Source organism: Panthera pardus, unplaced genomic scaffold (genome assembly GCF_024362965.1).
Source record: "Panthera pardus isolate Hobbes unplaced genomic scaffold, ASM2436296v1 HiC_scaffold_15, whole genome shotgun sequence".
NCBI lineage: Eukaryota > Metazoa > Chordata > Mammalia > Carnivora > Felidae > Panthera > Panthera pardus.
In genome coordinates, this window is record NW_026526710.1 from 60582579 (window position 1) to 60599189 (window position 16611).

At 55.5% G+C, this 16611-nt stretch overlaps 1 protein-coding gene across 3 annotated transcripts; it reads left to right on the forward strand.

The window, feature by feature from the left end:
* The first annotated feature begins 1566 nt into the window (after positions 1 to 1566).
* SIGLEC15 (sialic acid binding Ig like lectin 15) lies at positions 1567 to 15799 on the forward strand. Of its 3 annotated transcripts, none has more exons than XM_019464164.2 (6): positions 1567 to 1719; positions 8939 to 8998; positions 9376 to 9759; positions 10866 to 11252; positions 12348 to 12378; positions 14117 to 15799. In XM_019464164.2, exons 1-6 carry the CDS (start codon positions 1668 to 1670, stop codon positions 14196 to 14198), a joined length of 996 nt encoding a protein of 331 aa, XP_019319709.1. In that variant the 5' UTR covers positions 1567 to 1667; the 3' UTR covers positions 14199 to 15799. The 3 variants fall into 3 exon arrangements, with proteins under 3 accessions (XP_019319709.1, XP_019319710.1, XP_019319711.1); XM_019464165.2 differs by lacking the exon at positions 1567 to 1719 and adding an exon at positions 2543 to 2792; XM_019464166.2 differs by lacking the exon at positions 1567 to 1719 and adding an exon at positions 2544 to 2792 and having other exon boundaries at positions 8917 to 8998.
* The last annotated feature ends 812 nt before the right edge of the window (positions 15800 to 16611 follow it).

Here is a 16611-nt window from a genome sequence, read left to right on the forward strand (position 1 = left end):
CTTGTTGTTGAGAATATGTTACCAAAAAGCCAAAAAGGAACTATATTTCATCAATTTTAAGATGCTCATTTTTTTCACATTTTTAACATTTCTGAATTCTGATACATGTTACAGCCAATGGCATCTTACGATTATAAAAAGGTACAAAGTTTTTTTCTCTCTCAGTTGTATATAAAATAAGGGTGCATCCTTCAAGGACATTTTAGAGTTTATGGAATTGATTGTTTTCCAAAGTTTAGTTTTCTAGAGTTATAGCAAACACTTGGGGCAGAGACAAGTAACCACCCATCAACATCTGTTTTCTTCTTCCATGGTAATAAATTTTAGCTTGACCATAGCATCACCTCATTAGAGACCACACTTCCAGGGCTCCCTTGCCATGGGTGTGGCCAATGGAGGTGAGTGGATGTGATGTCTACAGCTTTTGGATCATGGATAACCAAAAAGACAAGCCAAGTAGAGTTTCTATCTTTCCTCTTGAACAAGCCTGATTGCCACCTTCAGCCTTAAGGGCATTAACAATGGAGAAGGGGGTGAGGAAGTAACAGTAGGACTGAACCTGGATCCCTGAATGACCTGGAGAAGCAAGGCCACCTGCCTACGTAAATCGCTCACCTTGGGACTGATATATGGGACAGAAATCAACTTCCATTTTTTAAAAAATCTATTGTATTTGAGAACTTCTCTCTCTCTCTCTCAACAGATTAGCATTTATCCTAACTAAAACATTTCCCTCTCCCCAAGCATTGGCTCACCTTGGCCAGCCTTCTACCTGGCCGTTTTTTCTGTTCAGCTTTCTGATTACCTCCTTGGCACAGATGCCGAGATTCTGCCCCTGTGGTAGGATGTTTCTATCTGACATTTTGATGTTCTGAGCATTTTGACATGTTTGTCTGGATTGATTTGCTTATAAGTTTACTATTTCCCTTTTATGCTGCTTGGTAATGTAACCATTGTGAATGATGACTACATTTTGGAGAGGACTTTTCTTCTGTGAATAATCACCACTTCAGAATCAGCATGGCCACAGGAAGATAGCTTCATCAAAATGAAAACCCATGCTGGCACACTAAAAATGTAGAGAAGAAAAGGAGGGAAAGAAAGGAGGAGGGAGGGAAGAGGGTGGTAGGAGGAGGGAGGAGGGGTGGGGGAGGGAGAAAGGAAGGTAGAATGAGAGAGGGAGGAGGGGGGAGGGAAGGAGGGGAGGTAAGATGGAAGGGAGGGGAGGGTAGAAAGAGGGAGGAAGAGGGAAGGAAGGGAGAAGGGGAAGGGGGAAGGGAGGCGGGTAGAGGGAGAGAGAGGATGAAGGGAAGAAGGGAGGAAGAGAGGGCAGGCAGCAAAAGAGCAGCGCTTTTTTCAAAGGGACCAGTGGCCCCAGGAAAGGGTCCTTCCTCTTCCTCAAGTGCTTCTCTGTTTCCTGTCCTGGAAAATCATCTGAGTGGTTCCCCTGTTGGTTTTCCACATGACTAAACCCCACGGGCTTCATCTGATCATATCCAGACTGCCCAACTGCCTCTCCCCAGTTCCCCTGGAGCCTGGAGCCCAGTAGGGGCACAGGCCTGGGCACGCAGCCCACCCCCTCACCTGCCTTCTCCTCATCAGGGAGGCTTCTCGCTGGTGGCCCAGGCGAGTGTGGGGCTGGTCTGGGGTCTCCAGACACTCACAGCATGGAATGGTCCCTCCGGCTCCTGGCCTGCTTGGTGGGCATCCTCCCTATAGGTAAGTTTCCCACTTTTCTCTGTGGCCCCTGCTCAGAACAGAATAGATGCTCACAGAATCTTAGGTACAGTCTTCTCTCCTTGAACTTGGGACAACCGGGTTGCACTTAGGGAAGCTGCTTTGACAGAAACCACAAGTTCAAGCCCGGGTGTCATCTTGGGTTCCGGTGACTTTAGGCAATCCTCTGACTTCTCTGAGCCCCACCTGTAGAAAGGCCACCGGCTCAGCCACCGCTGTGAGGATCCAAGGAGATAGTGGGCAAGCTTTGGCGCGGACAGTCCAGGCTCTGAAGGGACTTCGGGTGTTGCGGTCATCCAAGTGCTTTGTGTCACGATGGGCACAGCTCAGAGGGAAAACGGGTTTGGGGGAAGAGTGGGGGTGATTTCACATGGGGAACAGGGCAACCGATAGAGGGCATCCTGACCGCCCAGGGGGAACCCCAAGGCGTGAATGGGAACCCTTTGCCGCAGGCTTAGGTAACGACGTCATTGGCACTGAGCTCAGTGAGTTCGTGTCCCTGGGAACGGCGTTTCTGTTACCGACTGACCATCGGTAGCAGCATTTCAGTGGGAAGAGAGTATTTGTTTAAATGCAGATCCTTGGGCTCCACCCCAGTCCTGCAGAATGAGAATATCAGGCAACAGGGCCCAGAAGTCTGAATCTTCAACCATCTTCTCAGGTCATTCTGATGCTCAACATAGTTGAGGGTAATTGGGATAAATGACAAAGGCCATCCTCCGAGCCCCTTGGCCCAAACCTCAGTCCTTTCCCGGACCCCCGCCTGCGACATCCCTCCTGTGGATATGTCCCTGGACTCAGCGTCAGTGCCTCCATGTGCATGGCCACTGGCCGTCATGTGCCACATTAGTGATCTCTGATATCATGGTGTTCTAAGCTGTTAGGCAACATTCCTTGTTTGGAGTCCTGTCTCCATGACTGGATTATACACTCCCACACCTTAGGTTCCTTTTCCTTCCTCTTGAGCATTCAACAGAGGCAGAGTCCAGTTCAGGTCGGGTTTGGATAAGAGCACCTGCCTACAGAGCTCTTAGAAGTGCTGGCCACTTTAATTGGTAAGTGTGGTGTAGGGTGGGGCTGGGATGTGTGGCTCTAGACTGGACCGACCCCAGTCCCCACCCTGCACTGCCCATTGTCCCCTGACAGAGCCCTCCAGTGGGGGCTGATAGGGGAGAGGCTTTCTTTTCCCAGAGTGCCCTAACTCGGCTGCCTCCCTGGGATGATTTAGGGTGCCACTTAGAGGGTGGGGGCTGGAGAAGGTGACCCTGCCCGGATTTTGGGCTGATAAGAGAGCAGTTCAGGCATAAGTGTTGACATCATACACAGCTTTAAATCCTGGCTCTGCTATTTACTACCTATGTGGCCCTGGGAAGGTTGCCTAACTTCTCTGAGCATCAGCAGAGTGGGGTCCCCGGTGCCTCTTGGGGTGCTGTGAAGGATAATTAGATCATGTATATAAAAGCCCCCAGCACAGTCCTGGTGCTCAGTGATTGTGCAAGGAAATGGCAAGGAAATCTTGTTGAAGTCACATACCCTTGAGAGAGGCTAGCTTTGGCGGGGTGGGGGTGGGGGGTGCTTGTTTTGGTTTATTTCTTTTCTCCTGTTGAGGGTCAGGGGCTATGAATCAGTCAAAGACAAAAACACTTAGAGGAAGTATGAGCGGTCACGTGTCCAAGAACAAAACTTAAACCACGCAAGTGTTCCTGCCATGTACTGAGATTTACCCAGGGAGGCTGAGGCGTCTTGGGGAGGGGATCCCTTTTTCTCATACTGGCAGCTGCTTCACGGAACTAGGGTGAGCAGGGTCGCACGTTCTGAGACCCCTCTGGTACCGTTCACCTATGAGCCTCTCCGTGTGGCACCAGGCCTGGGCAAGAGGCCGGACGACCGGGCTGGGTTAGACTGCAATGTGGAAGCCTGAGGTGTTACGTGAGCAGGGTCCCCACGTGTCACATTCTGCCCCCCAGCTGCATCTCTGAGCATAGGGCCAGGGCAGGCCGTTGGCAAAAACAAAGTGGGAGGAATTTGTCCAGGAACCCCCCCCCCCTTTCTGTGCCCTTCTTCTTACCGATGCCACCCATCCTCAGCACCCAGCGCCCTGGGGCAGCCCCTAATCTCCCAGGGGCTCACACACACACTCTCCCTTGTCTTCTTGTCTTTCCCGTCTGGCTCCCCACGGATCTGCTTTCAGAAAGCTGGAGATGCCAGGGAACATACAGGTGGAAAGAACAATGGTCTGGGAGCTCTGACCATTTGGGTGACTTTGGACAACTCTGCAGTTGGTCCACAAGCCTCTGATAAGTAGGTAGAGCGATCATAGTCGCTGTCACCCTCAAGGGCTTCCTTGTCAGGCCCTGACAAGCAGCTCATCTACTCTTCACCCCAGCTCTGCAGTGCAAGGACCCCTGTGCCTGTTTAGGGAGGCCAGTGGAAGTCGAGTAACTTTTCTGGGCTGTCACAGCCTGGGTTGAACCAGAGGGTTCTGAGTGCAAGCCCCAACCTTTACACCATCCACATGCAGCGGTGGGGAGTCCAGAGCAAAGCTTGTGCTCAAAGGAATTTATTAGCTCTGAACCACTGCTGCAAAACAAACCAAAAGGCAAGACAAATCTCAGTAGTGAGCAAGGACATGGGGTGCGGGGAGAGGCCAAGGAGGAGATGGGCTGCTGTCATGGGTCCGGGGGGAAATGGGAGAGTTCCCCAAGCCAGGATGATGCTTCTGCTCCTGGCGGCTACTGTGGCCAGTAGCTTGGGCTGAGAAGTCCCACCTGGGGTGGAGAAGGACTGACAGGGAGCACGACCCCCTGAGAAGGCCAGGGGAGCACGGGCAGAGACAGGCTGAGTGGGAACTTGGGAGAGCAGCGCCCTGGGGCAGACACTGGCCACGGGGCACGGTCAGCTGAGGCTCTCCATCTGTAGCTCAGGCAAGCGGGGCCACGTCCACAACCGTGTGGCCAAGAGGCAAGGCTACGGGAGAAGCCTGGATAACCCCGAGGTCAGGAGAACAGTCAGGCCTTTCCCTCATGCATCCCTGCTCCTCATCCCTTCCCTAGAAACTTCTTGGTCCAGCTCACACTGAAAGATGGGTTTCCTGTTTTCTCTGTCACTCCACCCCCCTCCCCAGTCTGCAGCCCTTTCTTCCCTTTTCTCCACTGACAACCTATCTGCACAACACACAGGCCCCAAAAAGAATTGCTGGGAGCAAACGCAGGCAGGAGAGAAGTGGACGGAAGGCAGTGTGCCCCAGTTGAACCCACACACCTCCCTGGTGAGGTTTGCTGGCCAAGAGGAACATCTCCCCTTGCCCTCAAATGCCCTCTCCTGACACTCCAGGTGCCACCATGCCCAAGAGGCTACCGCCGGAGTCACTCCCTGAGAACACCCCTGCTAGCATGCCAAATGTCCCCAAGGAGGGTGGCCCCCTTACAGATCGCTGGCCTCATGAGAGTGGCTGCCCGTCTGCTGGTGATGTCAGCCATCATGGGGCCGAGGGGGCGGCAGCACTGGGGAGGTCTGAAGGACTCCAGCTCTGAGCACCACGTGGCCATCCCCTGGGAGGCACGGTCCGCCCTGACTGCCCACACGGTCCCTAAGATGCTAAATTGAGCTGCCAAAGGTGCGATGTCAGCGTCCCCTATCTTCACCCCTGCTGCATCGGCTTGAGGTGTGTGCCCAGAGCACTTCCCGCCACTGCTCAGCACCCCCACCCTGCTCCCTCATATGCACCCTCCCTTGGCAGGGCTGGTGAGAGAAGGGGGCTGACCTGCATTGAGCATTTGCTGGGCGAGCTACACGTGTGACTTCATTCAACCTTCAAGCCCATGAGGAAGGTATTAGGTGCCCCATTTTGCAGCAGAGGAGTCTGAGACCTGGGACAGTAAGTAACCTGCCCAAAGATCACCCATAAGTGAGTGAGCCTAGAACAGTGCCAGGCTCAGACTGGGTGCTCATAAGAGCCCAGGAAAGAATGACCACAAGTGAAACTGTCACCCAGGTCCAGCTGTGCCAAAGCAGGAAAGCTTGCCAGCATACCCTGTGGCCCACCACTGAGTGGTGAAGGTGGACAGTGAGAAGAATGTGGGTCTCTTGCTGTCCCCAGAGGCTAATAGTCCTGAGGCAAGGAGATTAGAAACTCCACAATAAGGGGGCATGGTTTTAGTTCAGGAGTCATCCCTCCCTTGTCCTAAAGACGGGCATGAGCTGCCAGAGGGAATGACAAATGTCACAGGATGCTGGGGAGCTTGGATTCCTGCCAAAGCAAATGCATGTGCTCCCTGGGCAGTTCCTGCCAGGACCTCCCACCCTCCCCTTGAGTCCCTGAGTGGATGTGTCCAAAGTCTCCATGTAACAGGGAGTCCAGGTGCTTTCCTCTTGAAACACCATCCAGCAGGTAAACAGGAAACACAAATCTCCCCCTAACCGGAGCCAAGATCCTCACACTGGCTGAAAGGGCCTCTGTGTGCCCTCTCTGCTCCTAGAGCAAAGCCCCCAGGGAGGGAGAGGCCATGGCAGACCATCTGTATCCCACTTCAGGATGTTCCAAACTAGACTGTCATCCCCAAGCGACACAGCACACAGGACAGAGTAGAAACGTGAGCCACCAACGGGGAAGCCTTGGCTCTGCTTCTGGTGAGTCAAGTGACCTTGGGCAGTCACGTGGCCTCTCTGAGCCTCAGTTCTCTCTTCCCCAAAAGAGGCTATCGCGAGTCTCTCATTGGGTCGTTGTACGTATGAAATGAAATGAGGAATATCTCCCAGTGAGCACCCAAAGCACTGTGTCCTCTGGCTCCCTTATCTCGTCATGCCCACAATCTCTATGCTCATGTCCTTACCTCCCTTTGCCTAGAGCACCTTCCATCTACACCAAATCTTAGAAAATCCCACTTCTTTCTCGAGGATCTGCTGGTCCTCCAAGCATTCGCTGCCTAATACTTGCACACCTCTTCCTCTTCCCCCAGCCACACCACCCTCCCCTGCCAGCCTGATTACCCTCCCTTCCGCCCTTCTACAGCAATCCAATTCAACATCAGTTGGTTTGTGGCAAGTGCCATGCTAGGCAGTGATGACCCAAATACGACCACACATACGTGGTCCCTGTCCTCCCAGAGCTTCTGGATGCCTGGAGGATGTACCTCTGCCAGGCCAGAGGCTGAAGGCAAGGGTGCCAGACCCAGCCTTGGGGTTCGAGGAAGCCCTCCCTCTGTAGGAAGACTCAGCAGAGACCTGGGGATGACTGGGAGGAAGTTGGTGAATGATATGAGCCAGGAAACTTGTTCAGACAGAGGGAACATTGTTCGTGTCCCTCATTAGAGCACCTGGCAGGCTGTAGTGTAATTATGTGTTCACAGATCTGTCTCCCTTTCTGAGTGGTGAGCTCCAGCAGGCTGATAAGGTAACCTATTGATCTTTGTAACCCTGGCTTGTATCCAAGTGCCTGGCTTAGGGTGGGACATGTCTGATAAACACCTCCTAATTGATGAATGCACAATAGCAAAAAAAAATACCTCTGGGGAATCAGTACCTGGCTCCAGGATGCCTGCAAGATGCAGAAGCTCAAAAGACGCTGAGGTTACAGAGGGTGAGAAGTGTAGGGAAACTGAGGCAGGGACTGAGCCTCAAGAGTGGGGAAACCGTTTCTGTAGCTGGAGGTACTGAGTAAACCAGCAAAACCTTCAGGAAGGGTTTCTCAGATTTGAAACTAGGCCCTTTGATTATTAACAACTGAGCAAACAAGCTCTTAGTAGAGGTAAATGTCAAGTCCTCCACTTGGGTTCAAAAGCATAATTCCACTTGTTTAGAGGAAACAAAATTTGGCTTATAAGCAGATCGCGTGAAAAAAGAACTTGTGGTTTTACTGGATTGCAAGCTCGGCACAAGCCCAAAGTGTCATTTTATACGAGGCAAAGCTCGCACAACCCAATTCGTACCCCACTCTGCTGGCCCAGCACCCCCACAGTGCACATCCGCGGCACACTCCTGCAGGAACACGTGCAACATACACCCCTGCAGCACATACCTGGAGTCCCCGGCTCAGGACACTACGTTGCACGGAGAGCACCAAGCGGGCAGTGAGGAAGGGGAGGAGCAGGGGAGGCCCCGGGACTTCCACCAGAGAAGGGAAGACTTGATGGGTCCAGGATAGCCATGCTGGGGTCCCAGAAGGGCCATCACCGTGAGAGGATGTGCACGCTCCAAAGAGGGTCATGTGGGTAGTGGCAGATGTTGGTTCTATGCAGAAGAAATGTCCTGACCTGTAGATAATTCATAGATGGGATGGGCTTCTTGGAGGACGGATGGTAACTGGCTGTGGGCCGGGGGGATCCCAAACCAGGACATGAGCTACCCCCAAAGAGTAAAGAGCACTGGACATGGAGTCAGCAAAGCTGGGTTTCTCCCATCATCTGTCTGTGTGACTCTGGGACTCCATTTTCGCATCTATAACAATAGTTCCCAGAGTCATTCTCCCCTAGGGTGTTTTGGGGGTCATGTGACATGATGTATACAAAAGAATTGTGTAAATTACAAAGCTCTTGGGAAATACCAGAGTGGGTATATTATTCCCTCTAAGGATCCCTTTTGTGAACTGCATTCAGGGTTGTAGCTGGGTAGAACTAGCAGCCTGTCCTCCCTCCTCAGGGAGACACCACCCCTATCCTGATCCTCCAAGGCCCAGGTCCAACACCCACCCACCCACCTGCTCACCCCTTCCCCAAAGCAGCACACATATGCAACAAAAGGGGCAGAGGCTCTCCCGTCATCTTCAAGCTGAAGGCGGAGCACAGCTTCCAGACCCTAGCTCAACCATACTTCAGAGGCTCGCAACACAGGAGGTGAGGAAACAGCCCAAACGCGCTTGCGCAGAGCAAGAAGGCAGCGCAATGGTCTACCACTCTTGGTCTCTCAGCTCATCCGGCCTTTTGGGAAGCCCATTTCGGTTGACCTGGATTCTCAAAGAATCTCACCGCGTTCAACACGTTAAGTTCAAAACATACCATCCCTTGCCAAGGCCCGTTTCCCCTCTGTAAATGGGAGTGTTGGTCTCCTTGGATGAGCCCCAAGGTTCCATGCGTTTGTGGAATCAGGCAGTCCTGAGTCTGAATTCCGGCTTTGCTTCCTAGCTGTGTGACCTTATGTAATCACTCAACTTCTCTTTGCCTCAGTTTATTACATACAACCCAGGAATAACTGTGCTTACATCTAGGATCATTTGTGAGAACTAAAAGAGATACTACCAGGAACTTGCTCGACACGGAGGTGCACAGTAAGTGCTTTTGTTATCACTACCGCGGGGGTCTTGGGACTGTAATGTAACCATGGAATCCAGGGCTTTTCTCCAGCAGGGCAGGGGTTAGGGAAGAGTATGGGGTCAAGGGGCCTGTCGGTGAAGTGGGACCGCCCGAATGAGGCAAATAGTCCCAGGCACCTCAAGAGTCCGGGGAGACAAGGTCCCGGGAGATGCCTCTCGGGTCACGGTCACGGGGTGGGCTTCTGGGCCCCCAGGTGGGAGACGCTCCCAGAGTCTTAAGGTTTCCAAACCTCCCGGTGGGGACTCCCCTCCCCCCGCCCCCCCAGAGTCCGAGGGATGGCGGCCGGCGCGGCCCCAGGGCAGGGCTGACGCTCCCGGCCGCCTGCCCGCAGGTGCGCCGACGCAGCGCTGGTCCATGCATGTGCCGGCCGAGGTGAGCGCGGCGGCGGGCGAGGCGGCCGTGCTGCCCTGCACCTTCACGCACCCGCACCGCCACTACGACGGGCCGCTCACGGCCATCTGGCGCGCGGGCGAGGCATACGCGGGCCCGCAGGTGTTCCGGTGCGCGGCGGCGCGGGGCAGCGAGCTCTGCCAGACGGCGCTGAGCCTGCACGGCCGCTTCCGGCTGCTGGGCAACCCGCGCCGCAACGACCTGTCGCTGCGCGTCGAGCGCCTCGCCCTGGCCGACGACGGCCGCTACTTCTGCCGCGTCGAGTTCGCCGGCGACGTCCACGACCGCTACGAGAGCCGCCACGGCATCCGGCTCCGCGTGACCGGTGAGCGCCGTGCCCTTGTCCCGGCCCCCTTCCCCGCCCCGTCCAGAGGGCTTTCCGGGTGCCGGCACTGCGCCCGCCGGGGCATAGAAAGGGGAGCAATGCACAGCCCATCTCTCTAGGGCAGGCGGGGGGGGGGGGGGGGGGGGGGTGCTCACTGGCGATGGCTACGAGCCACATGGGAACTAGTTAAAAATGCAGACCGCTTGCTCCGAGAAGGGCTGAATGGGGCCCGGGAATGGGCACTGTAATGAAGCGCGCAGAGAGTGAATGTTCCCAGGAGCTCGCAGTCTAGGGGGCGAGAAGCACGAGTCGAACAGTCATCCTGAATACGGCAAAGGCTGCAATGGAATGTGTGCTCTGTGCACTGAAGGGCACCCGCAGCCCCCTGGGGGGGGGGGGATGCCCAGGGAGCCCACAGTGTCCAGTATTTTGCTAGACCCTGGCATAAAGAAGTGGGCACCAGGATCCCCGGTCCCTAGAACAGTGGTTCTCAACCCTGGCTGTGCACTGGAATTAGCTGGGGAGCTTTTAAATATCCTAGCCCCACCCCGCTGCCGTGGGGATCCGGTTCTGGGCTCCAGTCTGGCTCTGCCACGAACTTCCCATGTGCCCTTGGGCTGGCCGGGCTGCCTCTCCGAGTGCATTTCAGTTTCTCCCCAGGGCCCTCGCCACCCTGCCACTGACAGTTTGTCTGGGAGTGGGAAGTGCCCTTGAACCCCTACCAGCAGACAGTCCCCAGCCCTGAGCTACCGCAACAATAACGACCGTTGAGTGCGCATTTGCTAATGGGCCACGCCCTAATCCAAGCACCCCACATGTATTAACTTGCCAAATCCCAACGACCCCATAAAGAAAACGATCCCCATTTTACGCATGAAGAAACTGAGGCACGGAGCTTCGGAATAACTTGCCCAAGGCCACATCTCTATTGGGACCCAGGCACCGTGGCGCTAGAGCGCCTACTCCCTCTTCTCTGAGCCAACCACCCCCAAATCTCTTGGTGACTAAACGGGACTGGGAGGGGTCCCCCTTGCCCTTGCCCTTTCCCCCCTCTGCTCTGACCAGGATTCGCTTTCTCCCTCGACCCCTTTGGCCGCTGCCCGCAGCCGCCCCGCGGATCATCAACCTCTCGGTGCTGCCGGGTCCGGCGCACTCCTTCCGCGCGCTCTGCACGGCCGAGGGGGAGCCGCCGCCCGTCCTAGATTGGTCCGGCCCGGCCCTGGGCAACGGCTCGGCCGCCGTGCGGGGCCCGGGTCAGAGACAGGATCCCGGCCACCAGGTGACCGCCGAGCTGCCCGCCCTGGTCCACGACGGCCGCTACACGTGCACGGCGTCCAACAGCCTGGGCCGCGCGGAGGCCAGCGTCTACTTGTTCCGATTCCACGGCGCCTCCGGGGCCTCGGCGCTCGCCCTCCCGCTCGGGGCGCTCGGCCTCAAGGCGCTGCTGCTGCTCGGCGTTCTGGCCGCCCGCGCCGTCGCCCGCCGCCGCCCAGGTGGGTGCACCCCCGGGCCAGGGTGGGTGTGAGGGGCAGGGGCTCTCCTTCTAAGTAAGGCCGCCCGGCTGACTACCTGGCGTAACCCAGCCCAAACAGACTTTCTGCACCCGTGCTCCAACTCACTCTCCTCTCCCTGCGTAAAGCTCAGGAGGTGGGAACTAGCAGGACCTTGTTTTACACCAAGGAAGCAGAGCCCAGAGAGGTTACTGAACTTGCCTCTAGCCAGAGGCACAGAGATAGAGACCCAGAAAGTATAGCGCCGCCCTTTTGGCGGCACCCCATAAATGACTCCACCACACGTGAGGCTTTCCCAGATAGCACCATTCCTTTATGTTACAGTAAGCATCTTGAGGACCTACTGTGTGCTGTGTAGGTGCTAGGAATACAGAGCTGAGTAAGAGGTGCCCAGTCTGCAGGGGGAAGGGCTGTCCTGGAGCCCAGGTACCACCCAAGCACAGACTGGCAGGCCTCACTCTGGTGGGACATCTGGGAGGGAAGGTGAGAGCTTCCCTGGGAGGGAAGGTGAGAGCTAACTCAGAAAAGCAAACAAGGAGCTGGTGGTGTTCCCAGCAGAGGGAACAGCAAACACAGAGGTGAGGAAGTGTGAGCTAACAGGGTGTCCTCAGGAGCTGCTGCTCACCCCACGCTTCTCTTGCTGAGCTGGCTGGGAAATTTGCTCATGCCCCAGAGAGGGGCTTCCCAGAGCCTCTCAGGCCCAGGTCAGCAGCACCGGCCTCAGTCTCTCCTGGGATGAAATCCAAAATTTGTCACAGTTGCCCTGGCTGCTGCCTCCTTTCCTGTGGCTGTGCCGTCTGTCTTGCTGGCTCTTCACACCCACCAAGCATTCTGTGCTGCACGGTCCTCAGAAAGGCGGGTCTTTCTGCCGGGCCGCTCCTCACTCCATGCTCCTCCTCATTAACTCCTGGTCATCTGCCAGGCCACTTCACCCCCTGCGAGCTAATGTTTGTTACACGTCCCTTCAGACCACTTTCCACAGTGGGGTAGGGTGGGCAGCCAGGGCCTGTAGCCTGCGACGACCATGGAGATTCATGCCTCTCCTCTCTCTTTCTCTGTCTCTCTGTCCCTACACAGAGCACCCAGTTGCCCAGGACACCCCACCACGGTGAGTACCCTGCCCTCACCCACCCGGCTCTAGTCCCCACTGGCCAAGCAAGGCATGCAGGCTTCCCAAGGCTCGTGCCGTAAGGATAAAGAACGGCAAAGGGCAGGACTGGGGGCTGGACCTTGACCAGGGTTTAGACCCTCCCTGTGGCCTTCCAAAGCCTTCCTCTTCGGTCTCCCAAGTCCTTCTTGGCCTGACCAGGCCACGGTGACCTGCTCTCCCCACCCCACCCCCAGCATTTACAGTCTGAGCCTCGCCCTGGCATCTCTCCCAGACGCGCCTGGTTTCCTGGTGCTGCAGGGCCATTTTTCTGTTTTATGTCCACACCTAGATGTGATTCCTCAAGGCTGTGTCTCCTCTTGTTCTCCTAAGCATTGTAGAACAGGCAGACACACAAAAGCCACCTGGGGGCACTGATTCTCCCCCAAAGCTGAAGGTTTCACAAACAAAATGCCATTAGAGGTTCAGAGGGTTTAATCTAGGAAGTGCTGACCCTCGTGTCCAGGCTCCCCTTCTCTCCCAGTGTCTGCTCATGTGGAAGTCTGTGTTGAAGAAGAAAGAATCCAATTCACTGACCCTGGGCAGTGTGCCTGGGATGCTGGGGAGCGGGGAGGCGGAACACAGCCTTTCAGGCCCATTGGACAAGCCCTGGCATTCCGATAACTCCATCCCTGCCTGTGCCCTGAGGGCTGGAAAAACCATAATGCCAGCCCAGTCCCCTCTCTCCAGCTGCCTGGCCAACTATCCCTCACATTCTTGGAAACCTGTGCAATGTCCCTTTTCTTTGCTAAAGGCACCTAAATCAGAAAGCTGAGTGTTCAAATATTTATTGAGTACCTACCACGTACCAGACGCTGTTTTGGATGCTAACGCTACAGCAAAACTCCCTGACCTCAGAAAACTCACATGATGTGGAGAATTTAATAAACACCTAAACAAGATCATCTTAGATTCTAAAATAAGAGCTGCGAAGGAAATGGACAGGGCCATGCAGCAGAGCCCCAGGGGAGGGAGGCAGTCACTGGGCAAGTCAAAGGCTCAGGGGCGACCTGGAAAGGGGCCGATGAGAAATCACTGAAGCAGACAGGTGGCCCCATCCAAACAAGAGTGGGGGCCAGGAGATCTTTGGGGTGACTGCTGACCAAAGCTGAGGCCGGCTTGACACAAGGAAGGAGGTCGAGTGGTGGAGGTGGGGAGGTGGGACTGGTGGAAAGCAGGGCTGACCATAGGGCCAGGTGGGCAGCACAAGCGAGGGAGGCAGCCAGGGTGCCCCGTTTGGAGCTGTCACCCTGGGTGCCACTAAGATGAAGACGAGAGAGAGAGAAGGGGGTGGTGGTGAGGATCATGGGAGCACTCACATGTAGGTGCGAGATGCCTGTAAAGATGTCCCTGGGGAGAAGTCAAAGTCAGGAGAGCAGCTGGAGCTCAGGAGGCCAAGCCCGGGAGATCAGTCTGGAGGGCATGTGACACAAGACAGCTGAAGCCACCAATGAGATCCCTTCGAGAAGATAGCACCTCTGTGGTCTGGGCTGCCTTCCCCTGTGTTAGCCTCCTCCCCGCTCCACAGCTACTGCCCCTACCCTTCCTCCACCCTTTAGTTGGTCCGCAAGCCCTGCTGGATATAGGCCCCAATCCCCTTTCGTCTCTCCTTCCTGCCCGTCGCTGGGGCATGGTTTGGGCAATTGGTGATGACCCCACTTCTGTATCGGGTGGTCAACCGACTCTCTCCTGTCCACAGGCCCCAGGCTCAGGAGTCCAACTATGAGAATTTGAGCCAGATGAGCCCTCGGGACCCACCAGCAGCCACATGTTTACCGTGAGGAGCCCCTTGGCCACTGGCATCCTCTTGTACAGCATGAGGAGCGAAGGCCAATGCCAGGCTTGGCTGGGACAGCCCTTCCTGGCTGCCAGCCACCTTGGCAGCCCCTTGCCAGGCAAACCCCCACAAAGGGAGTCCAGACCCCATTCACAGAGGCTCAGTGGTTTCTTACGTGGATGTCTGTCCCAGAGCCCCCATCACTGGGACCAGCATTTTGAAAGAATCTGTATGTGTGTGTACGTGTCTGTGCGTGTGTGCGTGAGCTCAGCGTGAAGCTCACAGACAAGTTCTGGCCCTTTCTTACATAGAACGCCATCATAAAACGGGCAAGACACTGGTCAGAGGGGCTCCCAGGCTCTGACTTGCTGTGTCGACTAGGGCATGTTTTTACCTCTCTGAGTCTCAGTTTGTCCATTCTGGAACATGGACAATAATCTTTCCTCCTGGCTGCTAGGACTATCAAGATCTGAAGAAATAATGGATGTGAAGGGACTTCGCGAAGTACAGAACCATGTACAAATGTGGCGGCGGTGGGGGGAGGGGGGAGGCCACGGGCTCCTCCTTGCAGGCACCCTTGGGACGTGCAGAGACTTCTTGGACAAGTGGGGGCCCCACACCAGCCTGGCCAAGAACAAGGATTCCAGAGAGCAAACCTTTGAGTCTGGGGCTGTGCAAACCTGTGGTCCCAGGAACATCAACTCGGCGGTGAGAAGCCCAGTACCCCTGCCCCCTGGGGTCTCATCTGTGACTGCCTCACACACTGTGCCTACCTCTTACCCCATTGGCTGCTCTGCACTGCCTTGAGCTGGGTCCCCTGGGAAAAGAAACACCCATCATCTCACAGCATCTGGGACTCACTGTCCTTAAGGACCGAAAGCTGAGAGGTCAGAGGGGAAGTCTGGGCTGCAGGTTCGTGTGGATAAAGCAGTTGTGGCTGTGACCTCCACCTATGACCTGCATCCACCTTGCATGTGCGAGGTCCAAAAACACCAGCGATTTCACGGCATTTGTCCGAGGCCTCGCAGACTGACTGCAGGGTGCTGCCTTCCGTGTTCACACCTCTGTGTGAGCCTGTGCATTTTAGCTTCTGCAGTTCTTGGGCTCAGGGGACAGGGAGGAGGTGTGCTTGAGCCCAGGGCAAGCTGGCAAGAGCAAAGGGCCACCGGGCCAGGCACTGAAGAAGCAATGGGGACAGTCTTTCCCTCAGAACTTTTCCCAAAGCTAGGGTGGTAACCTAGAATAAGGAAGGGTCCTCGCTGATGCTTTGCTGGGGAGGTGGCCTGAGGTGAGAGGAATCTTCACAAGTTAATAAGCAGGGCAGTGGGTGACAAGTTTCCCTTGCTCAGCAGAGCCTTTGCCAGGGAAAGTGGGTGACAGCAGCTCATGGTTAACTTGGGATCCATCCAGGAACCTGTCTGAACTGTCAGAAGGTCAGAGGAGTTGGAATTTGTACCTCCTCGTATGAGGATACTTTGGGCACCTCCATGGAGAGTCCCATATCACCAGGGAAGAAGCGAGGGACACGGGGGTGGTGTGGTTTGAAACATCTGCCTGGTCTTTGAGGCCCGTTTCACAGTCAAGAAAAAGCCATGATAGCAATTATTTTCTGTGTATCTGTTTTGTGCTAGGAATTGGGCCAGGTGTTTGGGCATACAGAAATGAATGAGGTATGCGTCTCGGTCAGTCTGGGTTAGGTTGTGCTGTGTTAACAAAGCCAAAATCACAGTGGCTGAAAGCAACTAGGGTTTATTCGCACCAGAGTTATATGCCCACCACAGATTGGCATTAGAGCTTTGCTTGCTGTACTTAGGAACACAGGCTCCCAAGGACCCGCCATCTCTTGTTGTGGGTCATTGGGTTGGAGATAAAAAGAGAGCTCTCGAGGGCCTCCTACTTGAGATCATAACTCATTGGCCAGAACTACCAACATGCCACACTCACCCTCAGGGGGCTGGGCAGTGCGCCCTACACGATGCCTGGAAGGAGGGAAGCCAGAAGCATGGGCAACAGCCCCGAGGGCTCCACAGTAAAATTTCTCAGGTTAGGGAGCGACAGACCAGTTAGCGGGGAATCCTGTAAGGGCAACAGGATGCTGAAGGTGCTATGGGAGCACACAGGAAGGAAGAGTGACCCAGTCTTGGGAAGGCTTCCTAGAGGAGGGGACATGGAGAAGGCACGTGCCGGCCACGTAAATGGGGGAGAATGGAAGTCGGAAGATGAGAACAAAGGTGATTCTAAGCGGAAAGGGCAGTCTGGGAAAAGGCCAGGTGGTCAGACACGGCATGATATTGAAGCCACCCAAAGTTGCTGGAGCATGAGGGCTGGAGCTGGGGCTGCAGCTAGAGGGGGCTCCCACATGGTAGTAAGTGCTGCCCCCGACAGGGCTGAGAAGCAGGGGGGGGGGGGGGGGGGAT

Coding starts and splice junctions, on each gene's coding strand:
- SIGLEC15 (XM_019464164.2), top strand. CDS start 1,668: ATGGAATGGTCCCTCCGGCTCCTGGCCTGCTTGGTGGGCATCCTCCCT. Junction 1,720..8,938: donor GGTGGGCATCCTCCCTATAG/GTAAGTTTCCCA, acceptor GCTTACATCTAG/GATCATTTGTGAGAACTAAA. Junction 9,760..10,865: donor CATCCGGCTCCGCGTGACCG/GTGAGCGCCGTG, acceptor CGCTGCCCGCAG/CCGCCCCGCGGATCATCAAC.